The 16,408-nt window shown below is 41.2% G+C and overlaps 1 protein-coding gene across 1 annotated transcript in view; it reads right to left on the bottom strand.

Moving 5' to 3' along the window:
* Positions 1–5,585: 5,585 nt before the first annotated feature.
* prdx5 (peroxiredoxin 5) overlaps positions 5,586–16,408 on the bottom strand; it is a 32,009-nt gene continuing 21,186 nt past the window's right edge. The window contains exons 3-6 of the mRNA XM_084320151.1: positions 15,320–15,451; positions 13,404–13,442; positions 10,971–11,035; positions 5,586–6,282 (exon numbers count right to left, since the gene is read on the bottom strand). Of these exons, the coding sequence (XP_084176277.1) occupies positions 6,177–6,282; positions 10,971–11,035; positions 13,404–13,442; positions 15,320–15,451 (342 nt within the window). The 3' untranslated portion in view covers positions 5,586–6,176. The remainder of the gene's footprint in view (positions 6,283–10,970; positions 11,036–13,403; positions 13,443–15,319; positions 15,452–16,408) is intronic.

Genomic DNA, 16,408 nt, shown 5'->3' with positions numbered 1-16,408 from the left:
TTGTCGTGGAATTAACACAACATTATGCATACTTTTGACAACTTTCTTACTTGCTTGCCTGGGTAAATAAAGGTTAAATAAATGTACAAAATTAAAAACTATACCGATCATTTCCGATATTACATTTTAATGTCAATATCGGCAGATAATATCGGACATCCCTAATAAATAGAAACAAGTCCTACCGATGTAGGTTGTGTAGAAGAACTTCAACAGACTCACAGTTGAGAGCACAACATCAGGGGCGGATTTAGAATTGTAGATCCGGGGTTTAGCCCAGATAGGTTAACTTCGACACCACAACCTTTAACTTATACCACGGACAAAAGGCACTAGAGAACACTTAAATTCACACCATTTAATTAATTAAGCAAACAATAATAATAATTAATAATAATACACTGTATAGCACCTTTCATACAAGAATTGCAGCTCAAAGTGCTTCACAGCAGTAAAAAAAGACAGGCATAAAATGAGCACAACATTGGCAGATCAAGAGCAATGCATAAAGTGCAGACATAAAGCATAAAATAGATAGCAGCAAAATAGAGTCAAGGTAAGACATAGAACATTAAATCACATCGTTTTTCATATTAGGATCTAAGATCTAGGGTTAACTCGCCGAACGTTGAGCGCCAGGACCCCCGAAAACCAGAGTATAGTCGGGTTTTCATCGTTGTTTCTTTTATTCGATATTTCCATTCATAAAGACATGCCGGCAGCCTGTGTTATCACTGGGGATGGGTCTGAGATCTAAAAAGTCCAATACCGCCCCCCCCCCCCCCCCCCCCCCCCCTTCATGCATCCATGATGAAACATAATACCGATAATCTAAATTTGATTTGAGAACAGTAGCTAGTCCAGGGAAGAAACGATAACGCGTTTACTAGAATACATTTTGGAAATTACACCAGACCACCCTGAAACTACACTCATATTCACGGCGGTATAAAACGGAAATGTATGGATGGAAAAATTATCTGTTTTTTGCATCTTGACTGGAAGAAACTCAATGACAATCGACTATATTATTAGATCCATAGCTATAATATATAATATAGCTTTAGGCCTGCAAACACAGCCACGTAACCCTATGTTAAAAGGCGCTGGCCTTTCAACAGTAACAGTAAACAGCGCCATCTGGCGCTGAAAGTGTTAATAGGCGTCTTTGTTTACGGTTTGATTATCACTGATACAAAGTAAAATAGTGCAGTGCAATAAAATAGTTAGTAAAATAGAATAAAATTATGTAATAGTGCATTGCAATAAAATAGTTATCATCGTATTTTTTCGGGAGGCCGGTAAGGAGTGCATTACAGTAGTCGAGTCAGCTTGAGATAAAGGCATGGATCTGGTTTTCAGCGACCTTTTGATTTATAAATGGCCGTACTTTAGCTATGTTTCTAAGGTGGAAGAATTATGTTTTTGTCAACTTGTTGATTGTGATTTAAAGCTTAGGTCTGAGTCTACTAGTGGCGGCTGCTGACCAAATTTCTTGGTGAAGCACAAATTATTATATTATATTATATATTAAATTATATTTTTAAAACATCCCCAAGGCTGCAACACCCCCATTCCTCCCAGTTGTCAGGCTCCTCATTCGCTTCCATTCATTTTGGGGACCATGTTTAAATATCATACTTCTGAAGTATAAACAAACTATACTGCTGTGACGATTTCAATAAAACAGACCATTCTGAGTCAATGGTACATGCTTGTACAACTGTACAAGCAAAACTGTACATTGGAATATCTAACATGTATTTACCACCTTCCTCTGCACGAGACCACAGATGGGTTTTATGTAACACAAGGACAATTACGTTGGTAATTCGAAAGTAAACGCACGCATTTCAGCCACACACACGTCACTGACACACTGGACGCAGCGGCCCAATATATATATATATTTTAAATCCACTCACCATTTGATGTACTTCTTTACGAGGAAATAGTGTCCCTCCCATCTGATCACTTGTAAATTAAATCCATCCTTCGATATTTTCTGATGAAATGACCTTGTCTGCTTGCAAACAGTTGCAAATCATGCAATGCAACAAACAGCAGTCTTTTGTGATCTAATCGATCCTTCATTTGCGTGAGGATACTGTCGAAATCCACTAAACATTGTTCTGTTGATGCGTGACACACGTTCCATTTTCGGGACTCCGACTCCGACAGGTGGTCACTCAGACAGTCACCCAAGCGATTGCCAATCAAAGCTGTGGGCACCTATCCCATCTTCCTCTGGGTTAACGTTTCGATGACTTAGCTATTAGCTCACGTTAGCTACAACAAGTTAGCTTACAGAGTCCAAGACGGCACGTTCACGTCAATTACACTACTTCAACTGAGATAAAAAAAAATATATATATCATCAAACGATGCACAATAAGTTCATGAACAATTGAATAAAGATCTTATTCTCGATGTCAGTCTCTTTCAAGGCAAATTGCACACAGTCAGTCTCAGTGGTGAGATGATGACAGAAAAATCTAGAACATTAAATGGCTATTGACGCCACAGTCAATAGGGTCTAGCTGCAGTTCCGTATCATTAGCTGGCACCATTCTCTGATTGGATTTCAAGGCTGTCAACACAATGTGGTACGACGTGAACGCCAATCAATCAAGTGTGCTCCGTCTCACTACCCGGCTTTTTAAAACTCAAATAGCCTATTTTGATTGGATAATTATATTCTTAAGCCCAACCCGTGCAACTATTTTAGCAGTAAGTGATTGACAGCTGGCCATTACTGCAGTCAGGTCAGAGAGCTCAGAGCTGTCACTCGGACATTTTTGAAGAAAAAAATTATTCACTGGCATTGTTTTTGTTCAAATTCACTGGCATTGTTCACAGAGGAAAACCTTTATAATAAAAAAAATAATAATAATAATAATAATAAAAAAATTATAATAATAATAAAAAAGTATATATATATGTATATGTATGGGGAGCCCTTGTGACGCGTACCATAGTGCCACGCGCACCTACGCGGCCGACCCGGGTTCGATCCAAGCACCCGACGTTATTTGTCGCATGTCCTCCCCGCCTCTCCTCCCGTTCGCCATCTCCTCTGTCGGTCCTGCGTGACCAAGAAAAGCTGTAAAAATGCAAAAAAAAAATTAAAACTGTAAAATACTAGTGAAGTACTGCCTCACTAGTTGTCATGCAATAACCTCCAATGGAGTCTACCATAACACCAAGACTTAAAGGGGAGATGAAGCATAGCGATAAACACATAGTCATACTGTAGCATCAAATTAGTATTTAGATAAACCAAAAATAAGGCGTTTCTAAGAAAAAATTATTTGTAATGTCCATTTATGTAGCATTTATGAACATGTGCGGCGCCATTTTGTTGCTGACGTCACGGTGTTGGTTTGGTGTATACACTGTGGGTTATCTGCATAGTAAACATGGACTGTTGGGTCAGTCAAATGTTGCCTACCAAACAACAGGACCGCGGTGGTTCTTTTTGTATTGCTCCTGGCTGTTCAAACTAATTTTACCGTGTGAAAGAGAGAGGAAAGTTGGTTAATTTCCACAAACTACCAGTGAAAAAAAGTGTTGTTCGCACGTTGGCTCAGGCTGGCTGCACTCAGGCGGCGCAATCAGCCTGTTGGACAGGGAATGAAGATCTCCAGCGAACACTTCATTGCCTCGGATTATGTTGTTGGGGGTGGAAGGTTTGTCCAGAAGACCACTAATCAGCTGAATCCTGATGCGGTTCCCTCGGTCTTCGACAGACAGACCGGCGCAGGCTCCCGGGAGTGATGGCTAGCTAGTTAGCACCAGCCGGGGACCGGCGTTAGGCCCGGGAGCGATGGCTAGCTAGTTAGCACCAGCCGGGGACCGGTGTTAGGCCCGGGAACGATGGCTAGCTAGTTAGCACCAGCCGGGGACCGGCGTCAGCTCCCGGGAGCGATGGCTAGCTAGTTAGCACCAGCCGGGGACCGGCGTTAGCTCCCGGGAGCGATGGCTAGCTAGTTAGCACCTAGCCATCGCTCCCAGGACCTAACGCCGGTCCCCATGGCGAAAACAGGGAAATTATATTTGATTTTTCAGACAAATAAGCAGGATTTCACATTTTATTATAGGACCCTGTCTTACACAAGGTACACAACAAACAAACTAGGATCACATTGTTCACTGCTTCATCTCCACTTTAACTCACTCAAATACAGTTAGCAGCTGGATAGACTACAGATGGAAATTAGCTTCTGCTAAATCTGGTGCAAACATATTTTCATGTAACAATGATGTATTGTCAAAAAAAATTATAATAATTTTTTTTTTTTTTTTTTTAAGTATTCAGGGCTTTTCAGAAAACATTCTGGGCTTGAGCCCAAGTAGCCACCCCCTAGCCCCGCCCCTGCACAACATCTCATGTGGGCAACTGTGCTCATTACAAAGATTGGGTTGAACCAGGATGAACTGATCTTCACCACTAGGAGATAACTCACGCTGTCAGATGTGGTGGCGATGATTAATAATTAACTGACCAAGATCAAACGGAAGGACATGTGCCTCTCTGGGAGTTCTTCTCTGGGAGTTATCAGCTGGGAGCCGAGCCTGAAACAATGCAGATAACCTCCCAAAAAACAAGATGGAAGAGGCAGCACTCAATCGATAAGAAACAAAACCTCAAATCTGAATTTTGCTGGGTTTTTACTTTGTTTATTTATTTGAACCATGATTTTGGACACAAACAAGGAAGCCTTCATCACAGAACATTGAACATATATTTCTCCAGCAGCTGGAGAACTAACAGCTGCAGAACTTGAGAACTATTAGGAATGTCTGACCACAAAGTGTCTCCCACCCAAACCTGCTCAGACTACAATGTATGACGTATATCGTGCCAGTTAGGGTACCTTGTGTATACCATTTACTCATAGTATATATTCAGATTCAAATTTCTTATTGCCTATATTTATTGTAACATAATATAACCAATAGGGCATACAAAAGGGAATCTGCACCTTTGTTTACACTAGTTTCTTTTTCTCATATTATTATATTCAGATCTAATAGTCTTTCTACCATTACCCTGCCCATATACCTCCCCTCCTGCTATGACGCCCAAATTTCCCCAAGGAGATCAATAAAGGAATATCTTATCTTAACTTATGGTATTTCATCAGAGATAATGACAGCTGACGGGTCATGTGCTTGAAAGTCTGAGTGGCCTTCGAATTTCATCTAGTAATTAATACATGGATTCTTTACTCGTGAGTATAATTAATTTTGACATAATTTCCCCGAGGGCTACTGTATCATTTCATTAGTGAAACAACTATTATTATCTTCCTACTGCAGTCAAATTAAAGAGAGAACCAGGAGTAGTCATTCCACTATATAACCAGGATCAGGAAGACAGCTATATAAGCAGGATCATAACCCTAACAGCTACACAGCTTAAACACCTCCCTCCTGCGTACTGCACAACCTTCACATCCTCATGTCCGTCACCTGATCCGTGGAGTGCAGATGGCCTTTATGCAGCTTTTAGAGCAGAACATGATGAAGATCACAGGAAGTCAGCTTGTACAGCAGAACATGATGATGAAGACCACAGGAAGTCAGAGTATTGCTTACAGGGCAGGTTTTTATTTGGTTTCATGTGACGGCATACAGAATGGCATTTGTGTCACGGTTGTGCGCATTCATCAGTTTCCACATCTTCCGGTGTTCATTTGCATCACGGGAGAAGAGACTTGCTTGAGGAGATCTGGGAGGAGGTCCATTTGTTACAGTAACATTTGTAACAGTAAATCTATTTGTTACAGTAACATTTGTAACAGTAACTATTTGTTAAAGTAACTATTTGTTAAAGTAATATTTGTAACAGTAACTATTTGTTAAAGTAACATTTGTAACAGTAACTATTAGTTACAGTAACTCAGGCAGACAGTCCCAACCTCTTGGCAGGTGACCTCATGACAATTGACCCCCGACGTTTCAATTAGTTAATTAATTAATGTTGAGGCTGAGAAGCTTTAGCTTCCAGAAGACAAATCAAACTGCTCTTCTAAGCTGCTCAACCCACTTCCATTGTAAACACAACAATAACTTAATATCTATTAGTCTGATGTAGAATCTTTCAAGTTATAAATATCAGGGCACACGAGGAGAGCAGAAACTACAGCTCAGACAGGATGTTGGGGGCGGGGCTACAGCTCAGACAGGATGTTGGCGGCCAGGCTGCAGGTCAGACCGGTACCATCAGCCTCCACGTTCAGCTTCTTCACCACTCCGTCTTCCACCAACATGGAGTACCTGCAGCACAAGAGGACCGGGTCACGTTCAGGTACAGATGCAGTTACAGTATCCTGTAGTAAGGTCATTTAACTCATTGGGCGCCAAAAGAGAGTATACTCGTGTTTCGTCGCAAACGCTTGAGTGCCAAAAACGCGTTTTCTCGTTTTTAAGATCCTTTGATATTTTTCCTTTGATCCCCATTCTAAACACTCGCTCTGCGCTGCCTGTGTCTCCCTGGCACAGCTGCCTACGTTAAAATTGCAATGACGATCTAATCCCGCCAGGTGCAGGGATTAAAGCAAAAAAAAAATCCTGATTGAACTTTTTTTCAGGCCAAGTCATATTCTTATTTTAACCTCCACTGTATACATTTTTTTAATAGCGTTATCGTTTTAAGGGAACTAGATAATTTTGAACATCTTTTTTATTGCCAGTTTGCTTTTACATAATATCAATGCTGTTTTCAATTCATTAAATAAAACTGATACTTTTTGCAAGGGTTGACTCTGACTTTGTCATACAAATAAACAAATCTACATACTGTAACTTTTCAGTGCACGTTTTTATTTACATTGTGACAACTGAACAAGCTTATGACTTGAACAAGGAACTAAAGGGAAACAGTGCATTAACAATACATAATGCAATTTTACAACAAAAAAAGTGCAACTTATACAGAAAACTCATAATTCTGGGTTTTATGCACGCATAACATAAAATATAGGTTTAAAATGTATGTGTTTTGTACTTAATCCACAAGTCTTCTGCATTCAGAGGTTCCTCTAGTCTTTGGACTATAGACCAGTGTTGTAGCGTCTACTGTCCTGACTGTGACTATAGACCACTGTTGTAGAGCCTACTGTCCTGACTGTGACTATGGACCACTGTGTTGTAAAGCCTACTGTCCTGACTGCGATTACAGACCAGTGTTGTAGCCTACTAGTGACTAGTATAGACCACTGTGTTGTAGAGCCTACTGTCCTGACTGTGACTATAGACCACTGTGTTGTAGCGCCTACTGTCCTTGTGACTATAGACCACTGTGTTGTAGCGCCTACTGTCCTGACTGTGACTATATACCCTACTGTTGTGGTTGTCACGCCATGACGCCAGGCAGGGAGGCTGTGTGCTGGAGATCGCAAATGAGTCTTGTGGCTAGCTTCTGATTGATGATGAGCTAGCACCCTTTTCCCATTACTGCCATAGTGTAATTTCCTGTGGGATACGTTGCAAAACACACCTGGCTCTTTTAGTTTTTTGCACCATGAACTAAAAGGCTTGTTATCAATTATCATTTGTTAATCATTTGTATCATTATTCATTACCGTTTTTCCTTTGTCTATCCGTTGATTGTTTTTTTTCTGTTTATTTTATACTTTTCTTTGTTCTTAGCTTAGCTATGTGAAGCACTTTGGTTGACAAGAGTCATGTTTAAACGTGCTATATAAATAAATTTGATTGATTGATCATACCCAGTTTCGTAGAGCCAAGCCCATCTGGGGGGACCCTGATGTAAACAAGATGAAAGTCTTTCTCTGGTCTGCATCCCCTTAACACTTTGAATGTCCATCACAAGAATTCTCTGATTTTTTTTTTCAATTCATATTTCATCAACCTAGTCTACCGTTGGTAATCCTGCCCCGCCAGGCGCTCAGATGTGAAAAAAGCGCCCCCTATCGTCTCCCAGATGGTAATGCACCATTTTGGATTGGACTCTGTGAAAATGGATGAGAAAAAAAAACTCCGGAATCCACATTTTACTTCTCACGCATGTAACCGGAGCCGATCATATTAATTCTGGACCCTCAGCACAGCGTGTAATATGTGTTTTACAGTATACGCGTGGGATCAATAAAAGGATCGATTTTTGGAATGGCGATCAGGAATTGGAATAATCCATTTGGATACCATCTGATCTCAGGTAAGGAATCTATTTTACCAGTCTTAGGATAATCAGACCCGTTTTCACGGAGATATAAGCTTTTCCCATATAATGTGATATGGCTGTTTGACTGTAAGAGCGATCAGGAACTGGTGTGCACATGTACACATATACTATCAATAATCTAGCGTTTATTTGAAAACGATTCATAAATAGGCAAAAAAATTACAACATTCTAGAATATTACAGTACAGGGCGATTATCATGGAATCTTTGTTTTTTCCGTGAAAACGAGGGCTTTTCAAAATGCTATAAAGCGGAAATGAACAGATAAAAAAACAATCCGCTTCGACAATGTTGACTGGAAATGAGTCATTGATAATGCGACGGGCAGATTAGACACATAGCCATAATTTAAAACATAGATTAGGCGATATTAATGCTAACATTGAAGTGGATGGTGGGCATTCAAGCACTAAATGTGCGCCCCCTGCTGGGCGCTGAAAGTGTTAACAATTGTGTATATTGAGCTGTACTGTACCCATTCTGCAATCTGTTAATAACATTTTCAATCAATCTCCATTTATTTCTCAAGCTTTTATCTACCTCTGACACATCGGAGGCTGCCTTCGTTTAGTATGCGCACGTCCATGCTTATAGCATTACTAGCTAAACAGAAATCAAATTTCCATGCTCATTCGGGCTCCGATGAGTATCAGAGGTAGATCAACACGTGAGAAATAAGTTTTGTCCGCTAAAGTAGGCCTAATGCAGGATTTGTGCACATGCGTTTTCTGACATAGCCTAATGATGTGAATGCGTTTCTGCTACTGGATCTACCTGCCTGTTCATTGTCTATGTATGCTGAAGGTCGGTCAGACCAAGTTTAAAAGAATAAAAGTGATTAAATCTATTACTTTTGTCCTGTAACATTTATATGTTTAAAGAGAATGTAGCGTATATCAGCCTATGATTTATGGTAAAGTCGATTCCCGCGGGGGTGCGTCTGCGTCATATAAAAAACATCTCCTGACTGAAACTTTTTTTTTTTTCAGGCAAAGTCATATTCTTATTTGAACCTCTACTGTATATTTTTTATTTAATAGCGTTAGCTAAAAGGAAAAGACAACCTGTATCAGGGTCTGACAGCACTACAATTACATTTTCATATCATAACAGGCTGACAGACTCACCGGTAGAGCTGTTGCGCCGCCGCTAACCCTTTGATAAGCTTTGTGGTCCGGGCATAAATGTGTCCATAAATCCATTTTGTTAGATCCAACACCGTCTGAATGTATCTTGCGATTTTTTTATATTCCACTTTTTCCTCCCCATTTTTCTATTTTTCTCCCATCCCAATTTCATATATCCAATTCTTCCCTCCCCTGTCTTGAACATTGCTAGACTATGCCTCCCACAGGTCGGTTGTAGTGAGGACAGAAGCCTTGCATCACGTGTCCCCTCCGGTACACGAGGAGGCAGCCTGTCGCATCTTTTCACTGCAGCAGCTCGAACTCTGTGGCGAGGAGTAACGCGTGGGAGGCTCACGCTGCCCCCATCACTTCCTGCTTGTCGCACCGGCGTCAACAAACCGACCTGTAGGAGTCGCTGTCCACAACGTCAAATCCCCACCCACCAGCTTTCCCACCCTCTTAACACTTGCCAATTGTGTTAGTATGAACGACCGGCCAGCCGGTAGCAACACAGAGAGCTGGGCTCAAACCCAGCATCTCCTGCGTTAGAGGCAAGCGCCTTGCCCACTGCGCCAATCAGCCGCCCTTGTATCTTGTGATTATTAAACATTTCCGTAGGACGAACTATTAGCGCAATTCTGTCTCTCGAGTCGATGCGTGACTGAGTCCAATTATTGTTCGCCAAATGACTCTGCTTGGCGCGGCAGTTAGAAAAAAAATTCCCTTTTAGATCATATTTGACGCCTCTGATTGGCTCAATTTAGTTGAAATCTGTATGCATCTACAAAGGTAGCCAATTGACGGAAAATCCGTCACGACTCCGAATCAAATTGATGGAAATCAGTCTCAAGACGGAGCGTTTTAATCCCGCAGGTGGCAGTATCGCCTACCTTTTGAACTGGGGATATCAGTTGTCTTCCAGTAGTGAGCTACCTCTGGCTGCTTCCCTCTCCAAGTGGATCAGGACATAGCAATCGGTCTGAGATTTGATGCCTCGTTTCCCGTATGATAGCCATGCCCAATATACACAAGTAATTGCGATTGCGATGGGACGACTGGGATTTATTCATTTTGGAGTACCTTCTGACTGAGGTAAGGTCCATTTTAGGTAACCTGCTGGTATTTTTTTTACCTAAAACATGCTTCTGTACCGATCAGTGTCGTATTTTACCGGACCTAAAACATGCTTTTGGTAACGATCACAGTTTCTAGACACATATGGTATATACCTTTGATTTGGAAATATTTGGAGTTTCAGGCGAGCAACCCGAACGATTTTGGCATAATGCATATAACGTGTCATATCTTGCGATCTATGAAAAAAGACTGGATTATTTAGGAAAGGTGCAATGTTTAGCATGTAATGGCACACAAACTACAGTATGTAGAAATTAACTCGTTAGTCACTCTTGGACTATAAACAATGCCTGTCAAATGAGCCATACTATTGTCTCCATAGCTACAATACAGAACACACGATGGAACCGCAAACATTGCAAAAATGGTCAATAACGCTGGCGCCATTGAGTAAAGATGGGAAAAGAACGTGGCAGTCAATGAGTTAATGGTCTGCAGTATCCTGTAGTAAGGTCCTTTAATGGTCTCAACACTGAAACAGGTCAAAATGTTACCTTTTGGATCTCTGGTTTCCAAGTGCCTGCACGATCTGATCATTATCCAGTAAGAGGTCCACCGCCTGTGTGTGTGTGAGAGAGAGAGAGAGAGAGAGAGAGAGAGAGAGAGGGAGAGAGAGAGGCAGAGAGAGAGAGAGGCAGAGAGAGAGAGAGGGAGAGATTCAAGAGGTTTAATCGTCACATACATACACAAGACATATAGTGAAATGAAGGTGGCCATGCCCGCCTTCGATTGTGCAAAAATACGATATAATAGAATGGATAATAAAATAGACATGATAAAAAGTAAAGATAAAATACAATGCTAAGCTTACGAATTAAATGTACACTACTATACAATATACAATTATACTATGTATACTAGGGGTGTAACGGTACGTGTATTCGTCCCGCGAATTTACGGTACTGCCGGTACGGTACGCGCAGCCATACGAAGAATACGCCTCACAGTGCACACACACCAGTCGTGCATGCAGGCACTCGCGGGTTCCGTGTCCATGTGAGAACAGCGCGTGGCACACAGAGTCCGACTTCAGTGCACGGAGGAAGGCACATTTACATTGGAACAGCTGCAAGGCCATTACAATTTTACAGTTTTCTTTCGTTTTCTTGTTCGCCCAATAATGTCAACCAAATGAAGCCAATGGAAAGACACACACACGCGTCGCCAACACACACACCAACATTCTCCCCCGCCGGACTCTCAGACAGAGCTGATCAAATAAAAAAATAAAAACGTACATACTGAGCTCCTCTCCAGTTGAACTGCTACTGTGTTTAAATCCAAATAATCCTCTGCCATTGTTGTAACATGTCATCTGTTCTCTAGTATTCAGTCTTGTGAAGTAAAATTCTCTCTAGAAGTGAAACTGAAACTTAGCGAGGATAAGTTGTTAAAGGGACAGTAGGCAATTAATTTATTCAGTGGATGCCTCAACACAGAATGACACCAGTATCACTGACTACCACGGCAAGCCTATAGAAAAGTATTCTATTTAATAATAATAATTATCATAAATATATAATAATAATACATTTAAAAAAAAATTATGATAAATATATTTTTTTCTGTTGTACCGAAATCGTACCGAACCGTGACCCCAATACCGAGGTACGTACCGAACTGTGGCTTCTGTGTACCGTTGCACCCCTAATGTATACTAAACTATCCTAGCTATACCAACTATACTATACAGAACACAAGTTATGAGGGGGAGAGGGGGGGGCTGAGAGAGGGGCAGAGAGAGAGGCAGAGAGAGTTGATTATATTGTTTACACAGTCTATTTTTCTCGTATTATTATATTCAGATTTAATTTCATTGCCTATATTTATGTCTTTCTACCATTACCATACCTGCCCATACCTGTACCTCCCCTCCACCACGCTGCTATGACGACTGATTTTCCCAAGGATAAAGGAATATCTATCTTGCAAAAGGCTCCTTTTCCACCTATATGTAGGGGTGGACGGTATAAACGGTATGAATTTGCTCTACGGTATGGATTTTGACTATACCTTGTAACCGGTAGAGCAGCTCTAAAATAGCAATGACGTCATGTAACCACAGCGTGACTATTTCACTCGCATTTGCCCCTAAAAATAGATAGAATTAGTCATAGATAATAGATATGTGCAAACTGGAAAAAGTTATTTAGGAGGCTTCGCGCAGTGGGCGTGTCAACACGCAATTGTCATTTCATAATAAACACATATCACCGCGGCGCACAGCAAGTTTCAATTTGAGTTCCTGGCATTTTTAACCAGTGGAGAAAGGTACGAGATTTCCCTATCGTTTTTCTTATATGAATTATTCTACGTTAATAAAACATACCTGGTGATCAACTACAGTTTGCTGTGAACATTATGATATGTGTGTGTAGTGTTCTGATAATGACGGCTGGGCAGCGGGAGCTGGATGCTGGATTTTGCGAGAAGCATGCAGCTGCAGAGCGCAGAGCTGGACAGCTGTGCCTGCACAGTGCAATACTCCAATTCAGCCATTGGCAATTCAGCCGTTGGGTGGGGGGGCGCTGTTGAGCGGGCCTGTGACCGGACCTGAAAGCGCCCCTGCTCTGCGGCTCTGCAGTTGCATACTATTGGGATTCGTTGGGAGCAGCACGGAGTCTCGACTCGGGACATATTTTATTTGGAATATAATGACTGTATACGCAAAAGTAGCCTAGTTTTAAGTTAAAATATTATAAATCTACATGCCTTGAGGATGTCACTCTTTATATAGCCTGCCTATCAGGCAAAAAAAAATTCTAACGGAAACACTGATACCGTGATATATATACAGTTACCATCTATGCTTCAAATTATACCGTGATATAAATTTTAGACCATACCGTCCACCCCTACCTATATGTCAAAACCTTTCAAGAATGTAGCCTTATATATAACATTTAAATGTGAGGATTGTACTTTACCTTAGTGAAGGCTCCTGTAGGGTCAGCCAGCATGCGGACCTGCAAGACAAACACCACAACTAATATCACACTCAATATTCTTCAATAACGGGAGAAATATGATCAGTCGCTAATACTCCCAAGAGGCTAGACGATCAGTCACTAATACTCCAAGAGGCTAGATGATCAGTCACTAATACTCCAAGAGGCTAGATCAGTCACTAATACTCCAAGAGGCTAGATGATCAGTCACTAATACTCCAAGAGGCTAGATCAGTCACTAATACTCCAAGAGGCTAGATGATCAGTCACTAATACTCCACGAGGCTAGATGATCAGTCACTAATAGATGAATCCAGAGTTCCTCATGTCTTCAACCTGTTTATGTTTTTCTGTTGAGTCGCCATTCTCTCAATACGCCAACATTATGGGATGTTGTTAACGTCTTCTCCAGAGTCAGACGAGAAGATAAATACCAGTTTCCTCTCGGTGTGTTCAGTAGAGCTATCCCGTCTGCAAGCTAGCCTAGCACAAATGAATGGAAGCGGATACGGACCACTAGCTTACCTTAAAACTGTGTTTTTGCTAAGCTAGCTGGTCCGTATTCGCTTCCATTCATTTGTGCTAAGCTAGGCTAGCATGCAGACGGGATAGCTTTCGACTGAACACACAGAAGGGAAACTGGCGTCTATCTTTTTGTCTGATGTTGGTGTGTTCCTTTAACCCTTTCATGTGTACGATCACACATACCAGTGTTCCTTTAACCATTTCATGTGTACAATCACCAGTGTTGGGAACGTGTTACAAAGTAACACGTTACAGTAACGCCATTACTTTTGGCAGTAACTAGTACTCTAACGCATTACTTTTTAAATTCAGTATCTCAATTATTAAAGGTTAACTTCAGAGTAATTAAAGGGTTCACTTCATAGTAATTAAAGGGTTAACTTCAGTAATTAAATGTTAACTTCGTAGTAATTAAAGGGTTAACTTCAGAGTAAGTAAAGGGTTAACTCCAGAGTAATTAACGTGTTAACTTCGTAGTAATTAAAGGGTTAACTCCAGTGTGAGTAAAGGGTTAACTACAGAGTAAGTAAAGGGTTAACTACAGAGTAAGTAAAGGGTTAACTCCAGAGTAAGTAAAGGGTCAACTCCAGAGTAAATAGAGGGTCAACTCCAGAGTAAGTAAAGGGTTAACTCCAGAGTGAGTAAAGGGTTAACTCCAGAGTGAGTAAAGGGTTAACCCAAGAGTGAGTAAAGGGTTAACTCCAGAGTAATTAAAGGTTAACTCCACAGTAATTAAAGGGTTAACTCCAGAGTAATTAAAGGGTTAATGTCAGAGTGAGTAAAGGGTTAACTTCAGAGTGCGTAAAGGGTTGACTTCACAGTAATTAAAGGGTTAACTCCAGAGTAAGTAAAGGGTTAACTCCAGAGTAAGTAAAGGGTTAACTCCAGAGTAAAGGTGCTCCCATAGTCGAGCGGACCGTACACGGAGCGGACTCCGTGGAGGGCCGCGTGGACTCAAAGGGTATTGCACATAAATAGGCACTTCTATCAACCGGTTTTAATAAACAAACAGAAACAGTAGCATGTGCATCTTTTAGATCAATTAGGCTATGAAAATTAGGCTGCCTCTAAATTTTTTATTTTCGGATATGAAAATCGAATGTAGATATGGGATCGAATATTCTGTCCCATCCCTAGTTTGAATGACTTTTCTAAATGAAGTGTGTAAAACTGCCAGTTTTATTATCTAAATATTGGAAACGGAGATAATATACTCTTTATTATCGGATGACGACGACATGACAGAAGTTGAACCGCGTGGGATTTTTTTTTTTAAACTGTAGGAAATTGGTCCGCGGAGGTCCGCTCGACTATGAAAGCACCTTAAGGGTTAGGATTAACTCCAGAGTAAGTAAAGTGTTAACCCTAACCTTGCCGGTGGCTCCATGCTCCTTGCCCCAGGCCGCCATGACGAACGCATCGTTGACGGCGATGCAGGCGACTTCCTGGATGCCCTTCTTCTTCAGCTCCTCCGCCTGCTCCACGAAGCCAGGAAGATGGGTCTGGGAGCAGAGAAGTCAGAGGTCAGAGAGTCTGGGAACAGAGAGGTCAGAGAGTCTCGTCACGAAGCCTGGGAGGTGAGTCTGGGGACAGAGAGGTCAGAGAGTCTGGGAACAGAGAGGTCAGAGAGTCTCAAGATTCAAGAGTTTTATTTAGGGCTGGGCGATATAACGACAACGATAATTATCGCGATATATTTTAATAATCGATATCGGGGGGGATTTTTTTGTGACCTGCAACAGGGCAGTTTTAAAACCAGAGACCGTGGACAGACTTGTCTTTCTTGCCTGCAACTTAAAGTAATGGCTTTGCTTGTCCAAATGACAATACTGACCAAATTGAGATTTATTTTTCTCTTGTCCATTTATTTTGTTTGCTTTCTAATTTAAAATACAGTTTGAAACCGTCTGTACACAGTAGGCTATGTGTGCTAGCAGAACTAGACTCCAGTCACGAGTCACGGTGCACATGTGCGGTGGTTTGTCCACCAAAAAAGCGCCAAAAGATAGAAAAGAAACTAGCAGAGCCAGAACTGTTCAACTCCCCTGGAGCCACACCCAGCAGAGTGTGGGGGCTGTAACACTAAAGATGGTGGCAACGACCAAGAATTGCTGCAAAATAAACATACATCTGTTGTTTATAAAAAATAAAAATAAAAAATATTTTACTTATAACAATTTCGATAATTATCGATATCGAGTGATATAACATTATCATATCGTTATCGCGATATCATTTTCGCCCAGCCCTAGTTTTATTCATCACATACATACCAGGGCATACAGTGAAATGCGGTTGGCCATGCCTGCTTCGATTGTGCAATAAAACAATAGTAATAATAAATAAAAATATAACTAGAATAGACATGGTAAAATAGACATGTTAATAAATCGCTTAAAGGCACTGGATCACAGACGACTCCAGCCTTAGTTCACTCAAGACAGCAGAGGAAAGACATG

Source organism: Notolepis coatsorum, assembly GCF_963971535.1.
Source record: "Notolepis coatsorum genome assembly, chromosome: 8".
In the NCBI taxonomy this organism is placed as follows: Eukaryota; Metazoa; Chordata; class Actinopteri; order Aulopiformes; family Paralepididae; genus Notolepis; species Notolepis coatsorum.
The sequence above is the reverse complement of the archived record's forward strand: the minus strand, read 5'-3'. Positions and strand labels throughout refer to the sequence as shown.